Below are 15840 nucleotides of genomic sequence, written 5' to 3'. Positions count from 1 at the left end.
TAATACGGGTATTATGTTAATTAATTAATTAATTGATTATAAGTTACCTATGTAGGATCTCTATCTCTATCTCTCTCTCCATTTCGCTGTCTCCATCTCTCCCTCCATCTCTCCCTCCATCTCCATCTCTCTATCTCTCTATCTCTCTATCTCTCTATCTCTCTATCTCTCTATCTCTCTATCTCTCTATCTCTCTATCTCTCTATCTCTCTATCTCTCTATCTCTCTATCTCTCTATCTATCTATCTCTTTAGCAGAAAATCTGTATGCATGCATACATACATACATGCATACATGTATGTTCTATAAAAGAACCTCCAGAATTTCATCACGACTTCTATTCCATTCTATCCTCTCTCTCACTATCCTCTCTCCACTTCTCCCCCTTCCCTTTCCCCTACCTCTTCCCCTCCCTCTCAATCCATTAATCGCCTATTAATATGCTTAAAAACATAAAGCTTCGCTTGCTATCAGAAACACAATACACCACACCACAACACAACACACTACAACACACCACAACAAAACAAATGACAAGCCATGAAAAACTTTCATCATCTTGAGTATATCATGTGCATCTTCCTCTAATCATCAAAACACGTTCCACATTCCACATTCCACAATCTCATCATCTCATTCATCAAACATTACAACTTCCTTCTTCCCTTACTCCTACCCCTTCACAACCTCCACCTTCCTCTAACTTCTCATCTCGCTCCACATAAATGGAACGATAACTACACATGCCTTCCAAAAAACCTCCATACTCTGTTCTATTGCCCACGGAGCCTTCCAAATTCCCTTGACCCCTCCCATAATATCTCCCATCAAGATCCAAATCGCCAGGACTGCCACTGAAAAAAAGTGATAAATTAATACTAACGGTTGTCTAATGATTCCCGCCAATAATCCTGCAGGACCTTCTATACAATTTCCTCCTCTCTTGAAATAATGAAAACATCCTTTTTGTAATGCCTTGAGTTGTGGATCATTAGCTGCGAAAAGCGCATAGAGAGCTTGGGCGAGGATGTTGATGATGGAGGAAAGAGATTTGCGACGCCAGTGGAATTCTTTCATGGCTTTACTTATAGCAACCGTGTCGTTTAGATTTGGGATGTTGGAGGGAGAAAGTAAAGAGGATAGGAGAACAACATCATTAAAGGCTACAGTCATACCACCACCAGTTAGGGGATGACGCATATTCATTGCATCACCAAGGAGAAGCACTCCTTTTTGAGTTTGGGTGGACGGAGGGAGAAAACTATTTGGCATGCTGCGGGGAATTTTGCCATCTTCGAGGGCTTTGAGGAAACAGGGTCGAACTTGTGGTGGGAGGACTGGGAGGACGACGGTATGGATATAATTCCGTACGCCACCTGCCGCGGCAGATGCAGCGGGGATGTTGTCGGGAATATCTATTAGAGCGCGAGTTTCGTGAGTGCCGATTTGATAGAGAAGAACTGGGGAGACGTCTGAGAGGACTACGATTCCATGATTGGGAGCTGGCATGGGACAATCGATTAATTCTAGAGCGTAGAATTTACTTTTGACCACTGGGGTTTTGTTGATATATTGCTTGCGAAATTTGGAGGCATATCCATCTGCGATGATTGTGAGATGACCAAAATAACAATCTGCTTCTTTTTCGCCCGTAGCTGGATTGGTAGTTCGTGTATGGACTCCGAGGACTTGGGCTGAATTGTGTCCGCCAGTTATGGTTTCTGTCACTTCTGTTTCGACAATTGTGATATTGGGTTGACTGGCGCAAGCTTTCCTTAACTGCGAAATAAATCTTCCATGATGAAAACTTCTTCCCTCTGGTCTGGTGCTCTTTTCATTCTCCGATCCTCTAAATCCTCCTTCTTGTGCTGCGCCGGCATTTGGTGGGTAAGGTATGGAAACGGGTGTACCATGATATATAACTTCATATCCTTTCACCCTTATCGAATCAATGCCTTCTAAACAATGTGCGAGTCCAAGTTTTTCGAGTGCGGAAACACCACCTGGTTGGAGCAGTTCGCCGACTATACGATCGGGTTCTTTAAGCCAACGTTCGAGCAGAATAACACTGCGACCTTGTTGGGCAAGTGCATAAGCTATTGCGCAACCGAATATACCAGCGCCGACTACGACTACATCTGCTTCGTGGTAAACGCGACGTCTTTCTTCGTTTGCGGATTGTATGGTGTAAGGTTTTGACATTTTGGAAATGAGGGTTGGTATGTGAGGGTTGGTATGTGAGGGTTGAGGATGTTGTAGATATGTAGATAGGTATGTAAGTATGTAGGTGGTGAGTAAAGTTTGCAGATATAATATCTGCTATAATAAGAGGAAGGTAGGTATGACAGCAATTGTTCCGACTCTTGTCTATGAATCAATCAATCAATCAATCAATCTATTATATGAGTGAATGAGTGAGTGAGGAATCAATGAATGTTAGGAATCAACATATAACATATCCCGTCATTAATCGTAGGTATAGGTATATAAAAAAGGGTTAAAAAATCCAAGTGGTATACTCGTGTATCGATAAAATAAATAATATAATATAATATAATATAATAAACAATGAATGATATAAAGCAAGCAAGCAATAAGCTGATTTCTCCTCTCTCACTCTTTCTGGATAAGCAAAATATCAGGGTCAAGATGAACTGACAGATGGATGATGAGTATATTTCCTATAAATCTTACGATTAAAATTCCTACCCTAGCCTTCTCTATTCTTTCATTTCTAGACTTTTCTAGCCCCAGGGCGGTAGCTGGGTAGATTATTATCATTAGGTATCATATGAAAGATCAAAAATTATGGTCTTGATTGCACCCCCTGGTCAAAATACAATGTGGCGGTAGGGGATTTCTGTGTCCCGGGGTGAAAGATGATTGGATGAGATTTCCAATTGATAATGATGACTAAGCTATTTTGGCTTGGCATCGGGGAAAAGTTTCTACAGGAGGGAGGGAGGTTGAGAGTGTCACGTGGGGGTATCTAGTATGGAGGGAGCGAGGGTGGTTTTTGGATTGGAAGAGTAGAAGAGTAGAAGAGTAGAAGAGTAGAAGAGTAGAAGAGTAGAAGAGTAGAAGAGTAGAAGAGTGGGTGGATGAGTGTGGATGAAGTCGATGATGTAGCTCGAGTCACGAGGTGAAGAGTGAAGACTGAAGAAAAGACGCTGACTGAGTGAAGACTGAGAGACCAAAAGAGTGATTACATAAACATATTCCAGAAGAAATCTACGAAGCACTAGTACTACGGGTATCCAATGCAGGGAAATGAAAAAAGGGGTAAAAGTTGGGAAAGATCCTAGGTATGTGATTGGATGTGGATGGATTTTCAGGTACGAACACGAAGAAGTGAGAAGTGTGAAGTGTGAAATGTGATGATAACTTGAAGAACACCAGAAGTATTATCTTGAACTTAGGTAATCAGTATGTGATTTACCTATTTCATATCCCGAATAACCAATCAAGTATCTGTTTCAAACACCAGCTCATTTATCATTTCATTATCACTTGATTATCACTTGATTATCACTTGATTATCACTTGATTATCACTTGATTATCACTTGATTATCACCTCATTATCACTTCATTATCATTTCATCATCACTTCATCATCACTTGATCCATGACCTTTTCTCATCCAAAATGATCCCACCGAGCCCATCCCATTCCTTCCATCGGTATCTCAAATCCCGATCACACAAAGGATCACACTCCGCACTATCGTAACTGGGATACCACCAATTCACGTGATATTTCTTCCCAAAAAGGTTGAATCATTTCTTACCTCTCTCCCTCTCTCCCTCTCTCTCTACCCAAAAAACTCAACCGTCTCTCCCCTTTACCTAATCAAGTAATAGCCGTACCCATCCCATATTCATAGCCACACCCACCCACACCCACATTCACATCTCCCTACACCTTACCGGGAATTTTCCCTTCCGATAACCAATTGTGGTTCGACAGGCAAATCCCAAAGAATCCATATTAAAAGAAACAATTTATCAATTTATCAATTCATCAATTCATCCATCCATCCATCCATCCATCTAATCTCATTCCCTACCCTGACACACCTCTACTCTACTTTAGTACTTTATTAGTACTTTACTACTTTCCTACTTCTCAAAAACCTCCCTCCTCTTCCTCTTCCTCCTCCTCCTTCTTCTTCCTTCTGGTTACAACACAATTCTCTTCAATCTTTTGATTTCCTTCTTCCTCTTTCCATAGCTAAATTCGCAGCTATGGATATCTTATCAAATGCAACCATTGCTGCAACTCCAGCTACCTTTTTAGGTATTTATGATGAGTTGAGTAAATACAATGTTCATCTCAACATATTTGAAAGACTCTGGGCGGTAAGTTGATCTCTGCCTTTCCCTTGCATTGACATATCTTCAATCTTCTCCAAAATACTCTTACTAATTATACAACAGAGTTGGTATGCCTACATGCAAAATGATGTCCTTGCCACTGGTATCATGAGTTTTGTGATGCATGAAGTCTTTTACTTTGGTCGAAGTCTTCCTTGGATCATCATCGATCAAATTCCTTATTTCAACAAATACAAGATTCAAGGGGTAAGACAATTCCAATTCCTCGTCACATTTACAGAATCCTCAGTATCAATATCTCCAACTCAACATTCACTTACTATTACTCTCCAGAATAAAATCCCTACTGCTGCCGAACAATGGACATGTACAAAACTCGTTCTCCTTTCCCATTTCACTGTCGAACTTCCTCAAATTTACCTCTTCCACCCAATGGCAAAATACTTTGGAATGGGTACCGATGTCCCTTTCCCATCCATCTTCACCATCGCCTATCAAGTTGCTATCTTTTTCGTTTTAGAAGACACCTGGCATTATTGGATGCATCGCGCCATGCATTACGGATGGCTTTACAAGAAAGTTCACAAAATTCATCATCAATACTCTGCACCCTTTGGTCTCGCTGCCGAATACGCATCACCAATAGAAGTTATGGTTCTCGGTCTCGGGACTGTTGGATCTCCAATTCTCTGGGTTATGCTCACCGGAAACCTTCACATTTTGACCATGTATATTTGGATCGTGTGCAGACTATTCCAAGCAATTGATGCTCACAGTGGTTATGAATTCCCTTGGTCGCTACATCATTTCTTGCCTTTCTGGGCTGGTGCTGAACATCATGATACTCATCATGAGAAGTTTATCGGAAATTACGCAAGCAGTTTCAGATGGTGGGATTATGTTTTGGATACCGAGAGTGGACCTGAAGCTGCCAAGAGAAGAAGAGAGAGAAAGATGGAGAAGGAAGCAAAGATTGCAAAGAAGGCTCAGTAAATATTTACTTTGCCTTATCTATTCCCTGGACGGATCCGGAAGTGAAGGATGTACATATGAAGTCATAGACCACTTCAATGGGCTCATTTGATCTCTGGGAAATAGGAATTATCCATCAAGGTTATGGATACACGTCCATCCGGAAGGATGAACAGAAAAATAGATGACTACGAGAGATGATAGATGAGAGATTCACAAAGTTATATTCTGGTAATAAGGTTATGGTCTTTGAGATTTCCGCGGAGATACCGGAAATTCAATCACTGTTCAGAGATGTGCATACATGTAATGCAGGCGTTGTGGGAAGAGGAGAGAGGGGATGTACGAAATTCTTCTTCTTTTTTATAGATTACATACGTACTTATACCTAATTAATACTTTTCATCGATCGTATTTTTCATGAAGCTACTGAAAAGCATATTTGGGAGGAGTATCATACTTCGAGAACATGTTAGGTATATAAGTAGGTACTTCTATTCTAATATCTCTTCTGTTCGAATATGGTATGATGTACTGTGAAAATCTCTCTTTATATATACAGATACGTATATATATATATACACACATACATACACATATGATTCCCACTCGCCTATCTATTTATCCTTTCTTTCTTATATATATGCATATATAAATACATTTATCTATACATACATAGTACATACATACATACATCCGTGCAATCATCTATTAACTAGCTATTATCAACCAGCTACTATCAACCAGCTACTATCAACCAGCTACTATCAACCAGCTACTATCAACCAGCTACCAGTAACCTACTACCCACTATTTATCAACCCATCTATTTATTTATTTACTTATTTATCTATCTATCTATTTATCTACCAAGCAAACTACCAAGCAAGCTATCAACCAACTATCAACAAACAACCTACATAACCTAATCCCACATCCCCTCTCACAAAAATCCCACCCCTTTCCCAAAATCTCACCTCACCTCACCTCACCTCACCTCCTCCTCCAAACCCCCATTCCCATCCCCCTCTCAAAACCGCCAATCCCCACGCCATCCCCAAGCTATCCCACATCACATTCAATTTACTACCTCCGACTTCCTGCCAGGCAATCGGCTGTTCGGAAACTTTGATTCCTTTTTCTTTTCCATTTCCATTTCCATTTCCATTTCCTTTTCCCTTTCTTTTTCCCTCCCCCTCCCCCTCCCCCTCTCCATCCTCCACCCCCGGCGCACTCTCAGCCAACATGAGCATTTCGACGTCGAAAATCCAGCCTTCGGCATGCATATACGGGATGATGTGGGGGAGGGCCGCGCGAGTGAAGAGTTTGAATCCGCATTGGGTGTCGCGGATGCGGGAGGTGGCGGGGGGTGTGAGGAGACGGAGGAGGAGGTGGAAGGAATGCATTAGGGTGTTGCGGAGGGCGGAGCGCTATGGGGGAGGGATGTTAGTTTTTGTTTTTTTTTGGGAGAGGTTTATGGATGGATGGATTGGGGGGTAAAGAGGGGGTTGGTGGAAGTAGAAGTAGGAAATATAGTATGGTGAAGTGAAGAAAAGAAAACGTAAACTGTTTCCCTCCGTCACGCTACCAATCTCCACCCAATGGAATGTGATGAGAAAAAATAGAGGAAATCAAAAAGAGAGAAAAATACCTTAACAACCGCTTCACTTCCCACCAACCAAGCTCTACTTCCCACCGCCACACCTCTCCCCTCCTCATCCACCACCTCCTTAACCCCCTTTACAAGCTTCCCCAAATCCGCAAACCGACTCGCTCCATCCGCATCAGCAAACACCGCATATTCCCCCCTCACATGTCTCATGCCATGCGTAACCGCACCTCCCTTCCCGCGATTCTCCTCCAACGTCACGATTCTCAAAACATCATGCAAATCATTCTTCCGCGAAAACTCCAACGCGATCTCCACCGTGCGATCTCGACTCCCATCATTCACCAATAAAATCTCATACCCCGTTCCCGTCCCTTTTCCTTTCGCCACACGTCCATATGTCGTATCGAGAAACGAAAGGGCTTCTTCCAACATGCCGATTAACCGTTCCTCTTCATTATATGCCGGCACCACCAGACTCATTTCTAGAGTTGCGGGTTCGATCGCCCCGGTGCGGATATTATTTTGCGCGGATGAACCACTCTTCGAAACCGAGGCTTCGCGATGCGCGACCCAAGAATCATACCAACAGGTTAGGGGTTTGGTTTCGGTGGTGCCAGAGGGAGTGGTGGTTATGTATGTTTTTTCGGATGGGTAGGGAGGTCTGGGGACAGGCGCGACGAGTAGGAGGAGAGCGTATATCTGGATTATATAGTATTAGCACGATTTCCAAACTTCTAAAGTATAAGATTCAATTCCCATCCCAGAGAATAAATCTCTCTCTGATAATCATAACCCCCAACAAACCCCCCCCCCAAAGGGAAAGAAAACTTAAACTCACACAACCTAATCCTACAACCACCAACCCGATCAAAATCAACCCCAATATATGCGCCGGCGTATCCCTCACCATCTCCCATAATCCCCCCAATATCTGCAACGGAAGTTCGAGTAACCCCTCCATATCGAAGTTTAAGTAGAGTAGCAAGATTCCTCCGTCTCCCTTTCTTTTCCTTCTTCCCTTTTTCGAATCCTCGAAATGCGCTAGGAATTCCGCAGATACAATTTATCAAGCAAGCAAGCAATCAATCAATCAATCGAATCGCAAAAGCCGCTCGTTCTGTTCGTTGCGCGCAACCCAGATTCTCGAAACCTGCAATCGCAATCGCAATCACAATCGCAATCACAAGCAACAATTCCCCTCAGCTCCAAATTGTCCTTCCAACATCCAAATTCCCCTCCAATTCTCCCAATTTCTCTGATTCCTCCAATTTTTCCAATCCACAGATCTCCAATCCACAGAACGCCCACTCACTCGTTCAGAAAGGAACGTGTGTATGTAAGTATGTAAGTATGCAAGTACCTATGTATGTATGTATGTATGTACGTGCCGACCAGACCAAAATAATTAAAATCAACCAAGATACCGATACCCAACCCAGGTAAGTAAATCCAGGTAAGTAAGTACCTTAGTAAATGAGAAAAATCGAACGAGTAAACCCTAAACTAACAAAATAAATCCATAAATAAATCCATAAATAAATAAATAAATCAATTGAATCAATTGGAGCCGGTTAGAATATATCTTCAATCTTCAATCTTCAATCTCAATCTCAATCTCAATCTCAATCTCAATCTTCACTCTCAATCATCATATGCACATAAGAACACGTTCTCCAAAACCCAAAACCAAACCAAACTCACGGCCTCACCTCGTATGTACCCTTACCATGTACCGAACGGAGTACCTAGTACATACCATGTCATGTTACAGCCCACCGTCCACCGCCCATCCACTCTGGTCCAAGCGTCTCATCTAATCTGGGGACACTTACGAGTACATCCCCTCATACCATACCTACCTCGCGAGCTCGCCTCTACCTTCGGCTACGAATTGAATTGAATTTGAATCGAATTTAAATATCATACAAGATCCGATTAAAGTAAATAGCTAACACAATAGATTATAGCTGACCTATCTATCTAGCTATCCAGATAATCAGATATCTCAGATTCGATATAATCGCCAGCCAGCCTCTAGTCCTATTTATTTCTTATTTTCTATATCTACTTCATATAGAATAAAATAGAATTATAAATAATCTTACGAGTATTTAGAATACATTCAAATCGATTTTTCGATTTATTTTGTTTTATAAGATTTCTAATAATATTAAAAAAAACAAGAATATTTAGATTAATATATTTAAATACTATTCAATATATTAAAATACATTTTATTAATAATTAAAAATAATAGAAATAAATAAAAATAAAGATAAAGATATATTAAAATAATCTTTTACAAAACTTTAAAAAGGTATATGATAATTAATATATAAGAATCCTAAAAATATTTACTCTCTTAAAAATATTTCTTAAATAAATTATTACGAATTATTTGATAACTCTAAATATTTAATAAATATATTTCTTTAGATTTTATTTATCAATCAAATAATTCCTAATAATTTATTTCACAATCTCAAGTATTCGATAACCCTATTATTTCAATCATTAGACAGACCTAAATTATTTAATAAATAATCTCAAATAAGTTTAAATAAGTCGAAATTAATCGATCCGAATGTATTCTAAAAGTAAAGATTGATAATAGGTAATTATGTATCAAGATGTATAAAGAAGATGTTAAGATTAAGATACGAGATATTAGATATTAGATAATGAGAATGGGAATGAGAATGAGATGGAAAAGGGGAGAGGGTAGATTTCCTAGAATATCTAGATAATATATATTCTTCAAGACATGATGTTAATGTTATTTATTCATTCATTCATTCATCACATTACATCACATCTCAACAATAAATTTCCATAATAGTTCGATTCCAGCATTCAAATCATTCATACCATTCAAAATCAATCAATCAAAGTGCTGAAAATCTTCATTTCATGCTGTCATCAATGTCAACATCTACTTGACAAAGATAATATCAATTCATCTGATATCAACTCATCTGTTCTCATCTTTTCATTTCCTCTCCTCTTCACTTCTCTCCCCTTCTCTCCTCTGCCCTCTCCCCTTTCCTTCGCTAATCATTTGATTTTCCTCCCATCCCATCCCATCCCACCTATCCATCCCTTCATTCCCAGGAATATCGCTGTCCCAATTCTACTGTACAAGTAATTGACAATCAAGTGAATTCCGCAAAGTTTCCCTCCCCATCCTTTCAACCAAAGCGAAAAAATCAAGCCAAAGCCAAGAATCTTGATGCAAGCAAAATTGAACAATTGGCGCCAAAATTAAAAGCAAGCCAATAAAGCAATCACTGTCACTGGTTTGAACTGAGTGAATGCTTATATCAATCAATCAGCAACAATTCCATTTCCTTCCCTTCCTTTCGCCCAAACTCCATGTCGTGCAATTAAATAGCGCCAATGTCCTTCGAAGAATCTTAATCTTCCATTAAAAAAGATTTTTAAATCAACGTTACAGTATGTCAACTTGAACTGCCACCAGGGCTATCGCCACCAGTCTTGATAGCTGGAGTTAAACTGATTGCAATCTTTTTAGGTCCATTATTACCATCTCGTGTTTTGTTGAAGCTTGGTTTCCTCCTCAACACGCTATTGGTTGATGTCGTAGAACTCGTAGAACTTCTTCGTTTGTGATGGGAAAGTTTGCCGAGTTCATCTTCTTCATCTTCTTCTCTCCTGCGTTTTTCCGATAGCCTTTCTGGTGGAGTTGGCGTAGAAGAAGTAGGAGTTAATACTAACTCATCTCCACTGGAATCTTTGGAAGCTAATGGCTTTGGTGAAGGGCTCCGACTTAATGGAGCGGAGGTTATACCCACAGAAATATCGTTTTCCGAATTTTCATTTTCTTCATCCGATGGATAGTCAACTAAAGGCTGCGAAGCAGGTGATTCCCCATTCGTCAAACTCTGATCCTGAGATTTTTCCTCTTCATCATCAGAAGTATTGAAATAGGCTTCTTCATCCGCATCCAAGTCCTTGATACCTGAGCCCCATCTACTACCTCTACCTGTCTCAGGTCTCTTCGGACTTTCATCTTCGGTGTCGAGGAATGAAGTGTCCATACTCGATGCAAATCCTTGATTATTATCATACCTTGTGATGAAATTTGTGAAAGTGTCAACATAGGTGATTGACTCAAATTTTTCTCGATAGTTTTCCACCAAATGATTGACCAAAACCCTTGTACTAGAACCTTGATTCTTGATAAATTCAAAGAACTCTAAACAAGCTGAATTCAAAAGATTATCTCGAGGCATTGTTTCAATGACAAGGTCTAAGACTGGCTCAAAGAGATGATCTTGCATCATCTGTTGATTGTAAAATTCATCTTGTAAACCAACCAAATTTCGGAAAAACTTCAATGCAGCTAGAGTTCGTTAGTAAAGAAAGTTCAAGGCTGTTAAAATGCAGTGACTTACTCAATTTTAGGTACTTCTCTGGGCTCCCCAAAAGCTGAGAGATACGTTGAGCTAATCCTTCTGATAGCACAAAATATTTGCTGCGGTGCATGTGTTGTCTAATGAAAAAGCAAAGAATCTCTATCAAGTAAATGAATAAAGATACTTGATGAACAGTAAAGTTCATATCTTCGCGTCCTTTCAAATCCACTAAAGGTTTAAATAATTTTTTCGCCGACTCCTCATAGAATTGATTAAGGAAAAGTTCATGTTGAGGATCTGTTTGATTTCGAATTCGAGCGGCATATTCAGCACCATTGGCTTTGGAGAGTCCTTCCAATGGTCCTACATGACTACCTTGGTCGAGAAGAACCTTGATCGCATCTGCTATTTGAGCCTTTACACCCAAATCCGCTTCTACCAGAAGAAGATCGATAAGAGAATCAGTCAGCAAGGTTTGCTTCTCGGCCATTTGTCGAAATATGGTTTGACGAATCATTTGAGGATCATGATCAATCATAGAAACCAATACGTCTGTAGCTCCCACTCGAACCCCAACGTCATTGTGTTTGAGAGCGAAATTAATGACAGATAAAAGACCATGACTCAAAAAGTTATTGTATAGCGTTTGTCGTCCTGGTGGTTGCAAATTCTTCGCGATAGCGCAGCATTGTTGTATGAAAAGTACAGCCATCTTCTTCCTTTCCTGGTCTGTCTCTTGGTTTCCAAAAATGCCAAAAAGTTCCTTGAGAACTGCTGTATTGTTCTGTAGATATTGGACAATCTCCACTTGATTGAAAAAGATAAGACCGTTGAGAACTGAGAACGTTGGGTCATCCAAGATTCGGGCCAGGACAACATCCTTGAGATATTGTAATCGATTCGTATTATGAATCTTCCTCATGATGTTCTCATCGGGTATCTCGACAACTTCTTTATATCTATCCTTTTTGCCTAACCAAAGTCGATGATTGGCCTTGTGACTTGGGAAATCCGAATCGTACTCTAAAGCTCCGACAACACCAATAACCACCTCATCCGTAACGATATGCTCGATTATTGCATTATCATTGAGCAAAATTATAATCTTCATCATGTTGCAAAGTCGATGTAAACTTGGTAAATCCTCCATATCTTCTGCTACTTCGACCAGTGGTATCAATCTTCGGATGTAGTTTTCGTTGATCACCAATTTCGTAAGGGCTTCGCGTCCGGATGTTGTGCTGTTCAATTGTCTTAATTGCATTTCCAATTCGGGCAGGTTACCCAATGAAGGATTGGGGAGAGACGTTGGGATGTTTAGCTCGGGGATGTTATCATCAGATATGATATCTTCTATAGTAAATAGTAAGTACCATGAGGGCCAAAAGGATATCATGATTAGAACTTTAGGTTGCTCAACTTACCCTCAATACTAATTCCTCCATGTCCACCCAGAGTCGTTTGTATGTTGTTGATGAATCGCCTGTAGTAAGTATCAGTCAGAAATGTTCGGATGCGCAACCATCTTGTGACGCGTTAATCGCGACATGCCACTTACCAAACAGCCGTGCAGCCCTCTGCTTCTTGAAAGCTGAGAGCCATATCCATCTCACTATCCGGTTCCGTCCATACTATGAGAGTTTCTGCATGGCACGCATTAGTATGAAATGTGGGAATCATGCGCTGATCCAAAATACCTTGCTGTTTCTGAAATTCATCTCCTTTAACGATCTTAGTCTCTAGAAGTATACGACCTGGTTGATCCTCCGACTGCACCATTACTCTAGGGTCTGATTTTTCAGGGCCGTTATCCTATATAAATTCAAGATGGTTAGGCAACAAGTCCCGATGAAAATGCGAGAGAGAGAGAGAGAGAGAGAGAGAGAGAGAGAGAGAGAGAGAGAGAGAGATAAGGACAAGAACAATCGGCGCGCACACAATAGATGCATGCGTGAAGATTGAGAAAGAAAGCATCAACATACAACCATAAAGTCGGCTCTGCAAAAGCCGGTTCCTCTATCAAACCAGTCGCCATCGCGCAACTCATAGACCTTGACCCTTCTCTTGTCATTTGGCGGATTTTGGTTAGGCCCTCCTGCCTGCGCCATCATCAAAGGTTGTGGTTCCCCCTCCAGTTCCTCTTGCACGTATTCCAGGACCTCCGACGAGATATCCAAGTGTTGTTGAAGAGACAGTTGCGACTGCGTTTGAGTGAGAACGGACGCCACAGTGGATTGTTTGCGCCTCGGAGTCGCGCGTAACTGGGAAGTTGGTTCAGGTAATGGAATGACCTCTCCACGATGAGATCCGAAATGAATCGAGTAAGCGACGGTGATAATTGCTTGTAATGAATAAATGGGGATGGATTGCGATGGATTCGGATTGTTGTGCGGGTTAATTCAACTGCTTGTTGGCGTGCGGGTTCGGGATGATGAAATTGTAAGTGGAACAACTTTTATTAACTTTAGAGTATGTAGGTATGTACACGCTCACGCCGTACGCCGTACATGTAATTCTCTCGCTAAAATTATGCCAGGTAAGGTGAGGCAGCACGGCAAGCAAGTTTCTCTTCAAGTGAGGCACCAGAAAGAAGCAAGGCAAGATGTGATAAATATAGAAATTGAAGTGACCAACAAGAACTGGTGGAATGATTTACCAAGGTCAATCGAAAGGACGAAAGGATTCATATTCATACGGCTGGTGGGCCACAGGTTGATTTTACGTGTGTTCTCTGGCTTTGATGGAAGATGTACGATACGGTGATTTATCGTTTGGACCCTTGGAAGATCATCTCACACAGTCGATGAGCCAGGTATAATTATAATTTGATGATATTATGGATTTATGGATTTATGGATTGATCTTATCATGAGATGAGTGGCACTGGCACTGGCACTGGCACTGGCACTGGCACTGGCACTGGCACTGGCACCCGAGGCACCCTCGCACCGTGGGATCAACTAATACTAATAAACTCTCCCACTCCCACTCCCACTCCCACTCTGGGATCCGTATCACGTGTCTCATTCTAGCCTAGCATACTTCGGGGTCCAATAATTCCTTCGCCAGTGCTTCCACCAACCAATCGTGAGCTCACCCGATGTTCTGTGCTGGTGTTTCAAATGTTGGGAGATAAACAATCTTCCAAGCGAATCTTTCCGTCTGGCAGCTATGTACGATACCTAGGTATGGATTGTATTGTATGGTGCATTGGATTCGATCTCCGAGAGATACATGCATGAATGATGGAAAGGTTTGCGATGTGAGAGTACCTCGAGTACCTACCTAGGAGGTGATGACTGAATCGCATGTCGATGTCAAAATGATATTATCCATCATCCCTTCATTTCTTGAAACGCTTTTCCGTCGGGATCGGTTTGCACGCGCTTCTTGAGACATGGGGAATGTCCAAAATGGATTTTCACATCCGTCGTTAACATTTATATTCCTTGTCGGACTGGGATCATTCGATGCATGATAGATTGAGCGGCAGTTGATGCAGGGCAGTGTACTCCGTAGTGGGGAAGGGAAGAAAGGGAAGGAATACAATATTGTTCAAGTCCACGGGTATTCACGTCGATGTGAAGTTGGGGGTGAGAGGACTATTTATACCAAATGATGAGTTGTTGAGGATGGATTGAATCTCGTTCATTAAATTATCTATCCTGCTAAGGGCGTAGGGTGGGTGTTGAGTGTTTATGATTCAGCCCCCATCTCCATCTTTCTTTAAGATCTCTGGCGGATGAAAGGAATTCATACTTCTTTGGGGGCTGTATTTCTTGAAGAATTAATATATATAGATATAGATATATAGATATATATATATAGGTATTATTTGTTAAGGAAATAATATAGAATTTCTCAAACTTTCTCATTCCTCATTCTCCTCATTCTCCCTCCTTCTTTGACTTGGTGGGTGGATTTGCTACTCAATGACACACCTACCATGCGATGCGATGCCATGCCATGCAAATGTACACATCCTAGATCCAATCCTCGAGCCTCTCTCGCCTCTGTACTCGTCCTGCGTAGGCTTGCTTATCTTGGGATTTGACCGTACCGGTATGCACTGAACAGTCCATCATAAGGTCTTTGCGAATACGATCCCCCGCTCCCGTCCGTTACATCCCTCTTGCAAATACCTCAACATGCCTGCGATCATGATCATCATAATGAGTATCCAAATCTTTCACCACAAATGAATTGACATGTTCCTTAGTTTTTTCCGGATATCTCAGTCGAGCGTTCGAGATCTCCTTCTCTCTACAGCCACCATCCACGAATCAATTGGCCAGACGGGAGGCGTCACGGAAGATGGGAAAATGTCCTAGCAATACCACTCAAAGCGGAATTTCTCCAATTGAGGACCATGTCCTCATGCGACGGAGAATACTAGGAAATCCGTGGAATCATGGCTTTTTCTCCGAGGATTTTATCCTCACTAGACTTCTCTGATTCTTCGGGGACAAGGTCTTGGATTTGCATCATTAAGAATCCAATATTGGGCTGTGGAAAACTCTCTCTTTTGAACAATTGAAATCTCC

The 15840-nt window shown here is 41.2% G+C and overlaps 4 protein-coding genes across 4 annotated transcripts; 1 reads left to right on the top strand and 3 right to left on the bottom strand.

Moving 5' to 3' along the window:
- Window positions 1-699: 699 nt before the first annotated feature.
- EAE98_011401 (uncharacterized protein) lies at window positions 700-2202 on the bottom strand (the record flags this gene model as incomplete). The annotated part of the gene is made up of 1 exon (XM_038959023.1): window positions 700-2202. One exon carries the CDS (start codon window positions 2200-2202, stop codon window positions 700-702), a length of 1503 nt encoding a protein of 500 aa, XP_038804702.1.
- A 1740-nt stretch (window positions 2203-3942) lies between these two features.
- On the top strand, window positions 3943-5780 carry EAE98_011400 (uncharacterized protein). Its single transcript, XM_038959022.1, has 3 exons — window positions 3943-4360; window positions 4439-4582; window positions 4670-5780. The coding sequence occupies exons 1-3, from the start codon at window positions 4247-4249 to the stop codon at window positions 5327-5329; spliced, it is 918 nt and encodes a 305-aa protein (XP_038804701.1). The 5' UTR covers window positions 3943-4246; the 3' UTR covers window positions 5330-5780.
- Window positions 5781-6291: 511 nt separating this feature from the next.
- Window positions 6292-7881, bottom strand: EAE98_011399 (uncharacterized protein; the record flags this gene model as incomplete). Its single annotated transcript, XM_038959021.1, has 3 exons — window positions 6292-6738; window positions 6960-7619; window positions 7759-7881. 3 exons carry the CDS (start codon window positions 7879-7881, stop codon window positions 6292-6294), a joined length of 1230 nt encoding a protein of 409 aa, XP_038804700.1.
- A 2081-nt stretch (window positions 7882-9962) lies between these two features.
- Window positions 9963-14247, bottom strand: EAE98_011398 (uncharacterized protein). Its single transcript, XM_038959020.1, has 5 exons — window positions 13279-14247; window positions 12855-13108; window positions 12721-12779; window positions 11336-12649; window positions 9963-11283 (listed from the first exon to the last, which is right to left on the bottom strand). The coding sequence occupies exons 1-5, from the start codon at window positions 13405-13407 to the stop codon at window positions 10379-10381; spliced, it is 2661 nt and encodes an 886-aa protein (XP_038804699.1). The 5' UTR covers window positions 13408-14247; the 3' UTR covers window positions 9963-10378.
- Between the last annotated feature and the right edge of the window lie 1593 nt (window positions 14248-15840).

This window comes from Botrytis deweyae (genome assembly GCF_014898535.1).
Source record: "Botrytis deweyae strain B1 chromosome Unknown BDEW_047, whole genome shotgun sequence".
Lineage (NCBI taxonomy): Eukaryota > Fungi > Ascomycota > Leotiomycetes > Helotiales > Sclerotiniaceae > Botrytis > Botrytis deweyae.
The sequence above is the reverse complement of the archived record's forward strand: the minus strand, read 5'-3'. Positions and strand labels throughout refer to the sequence as shown.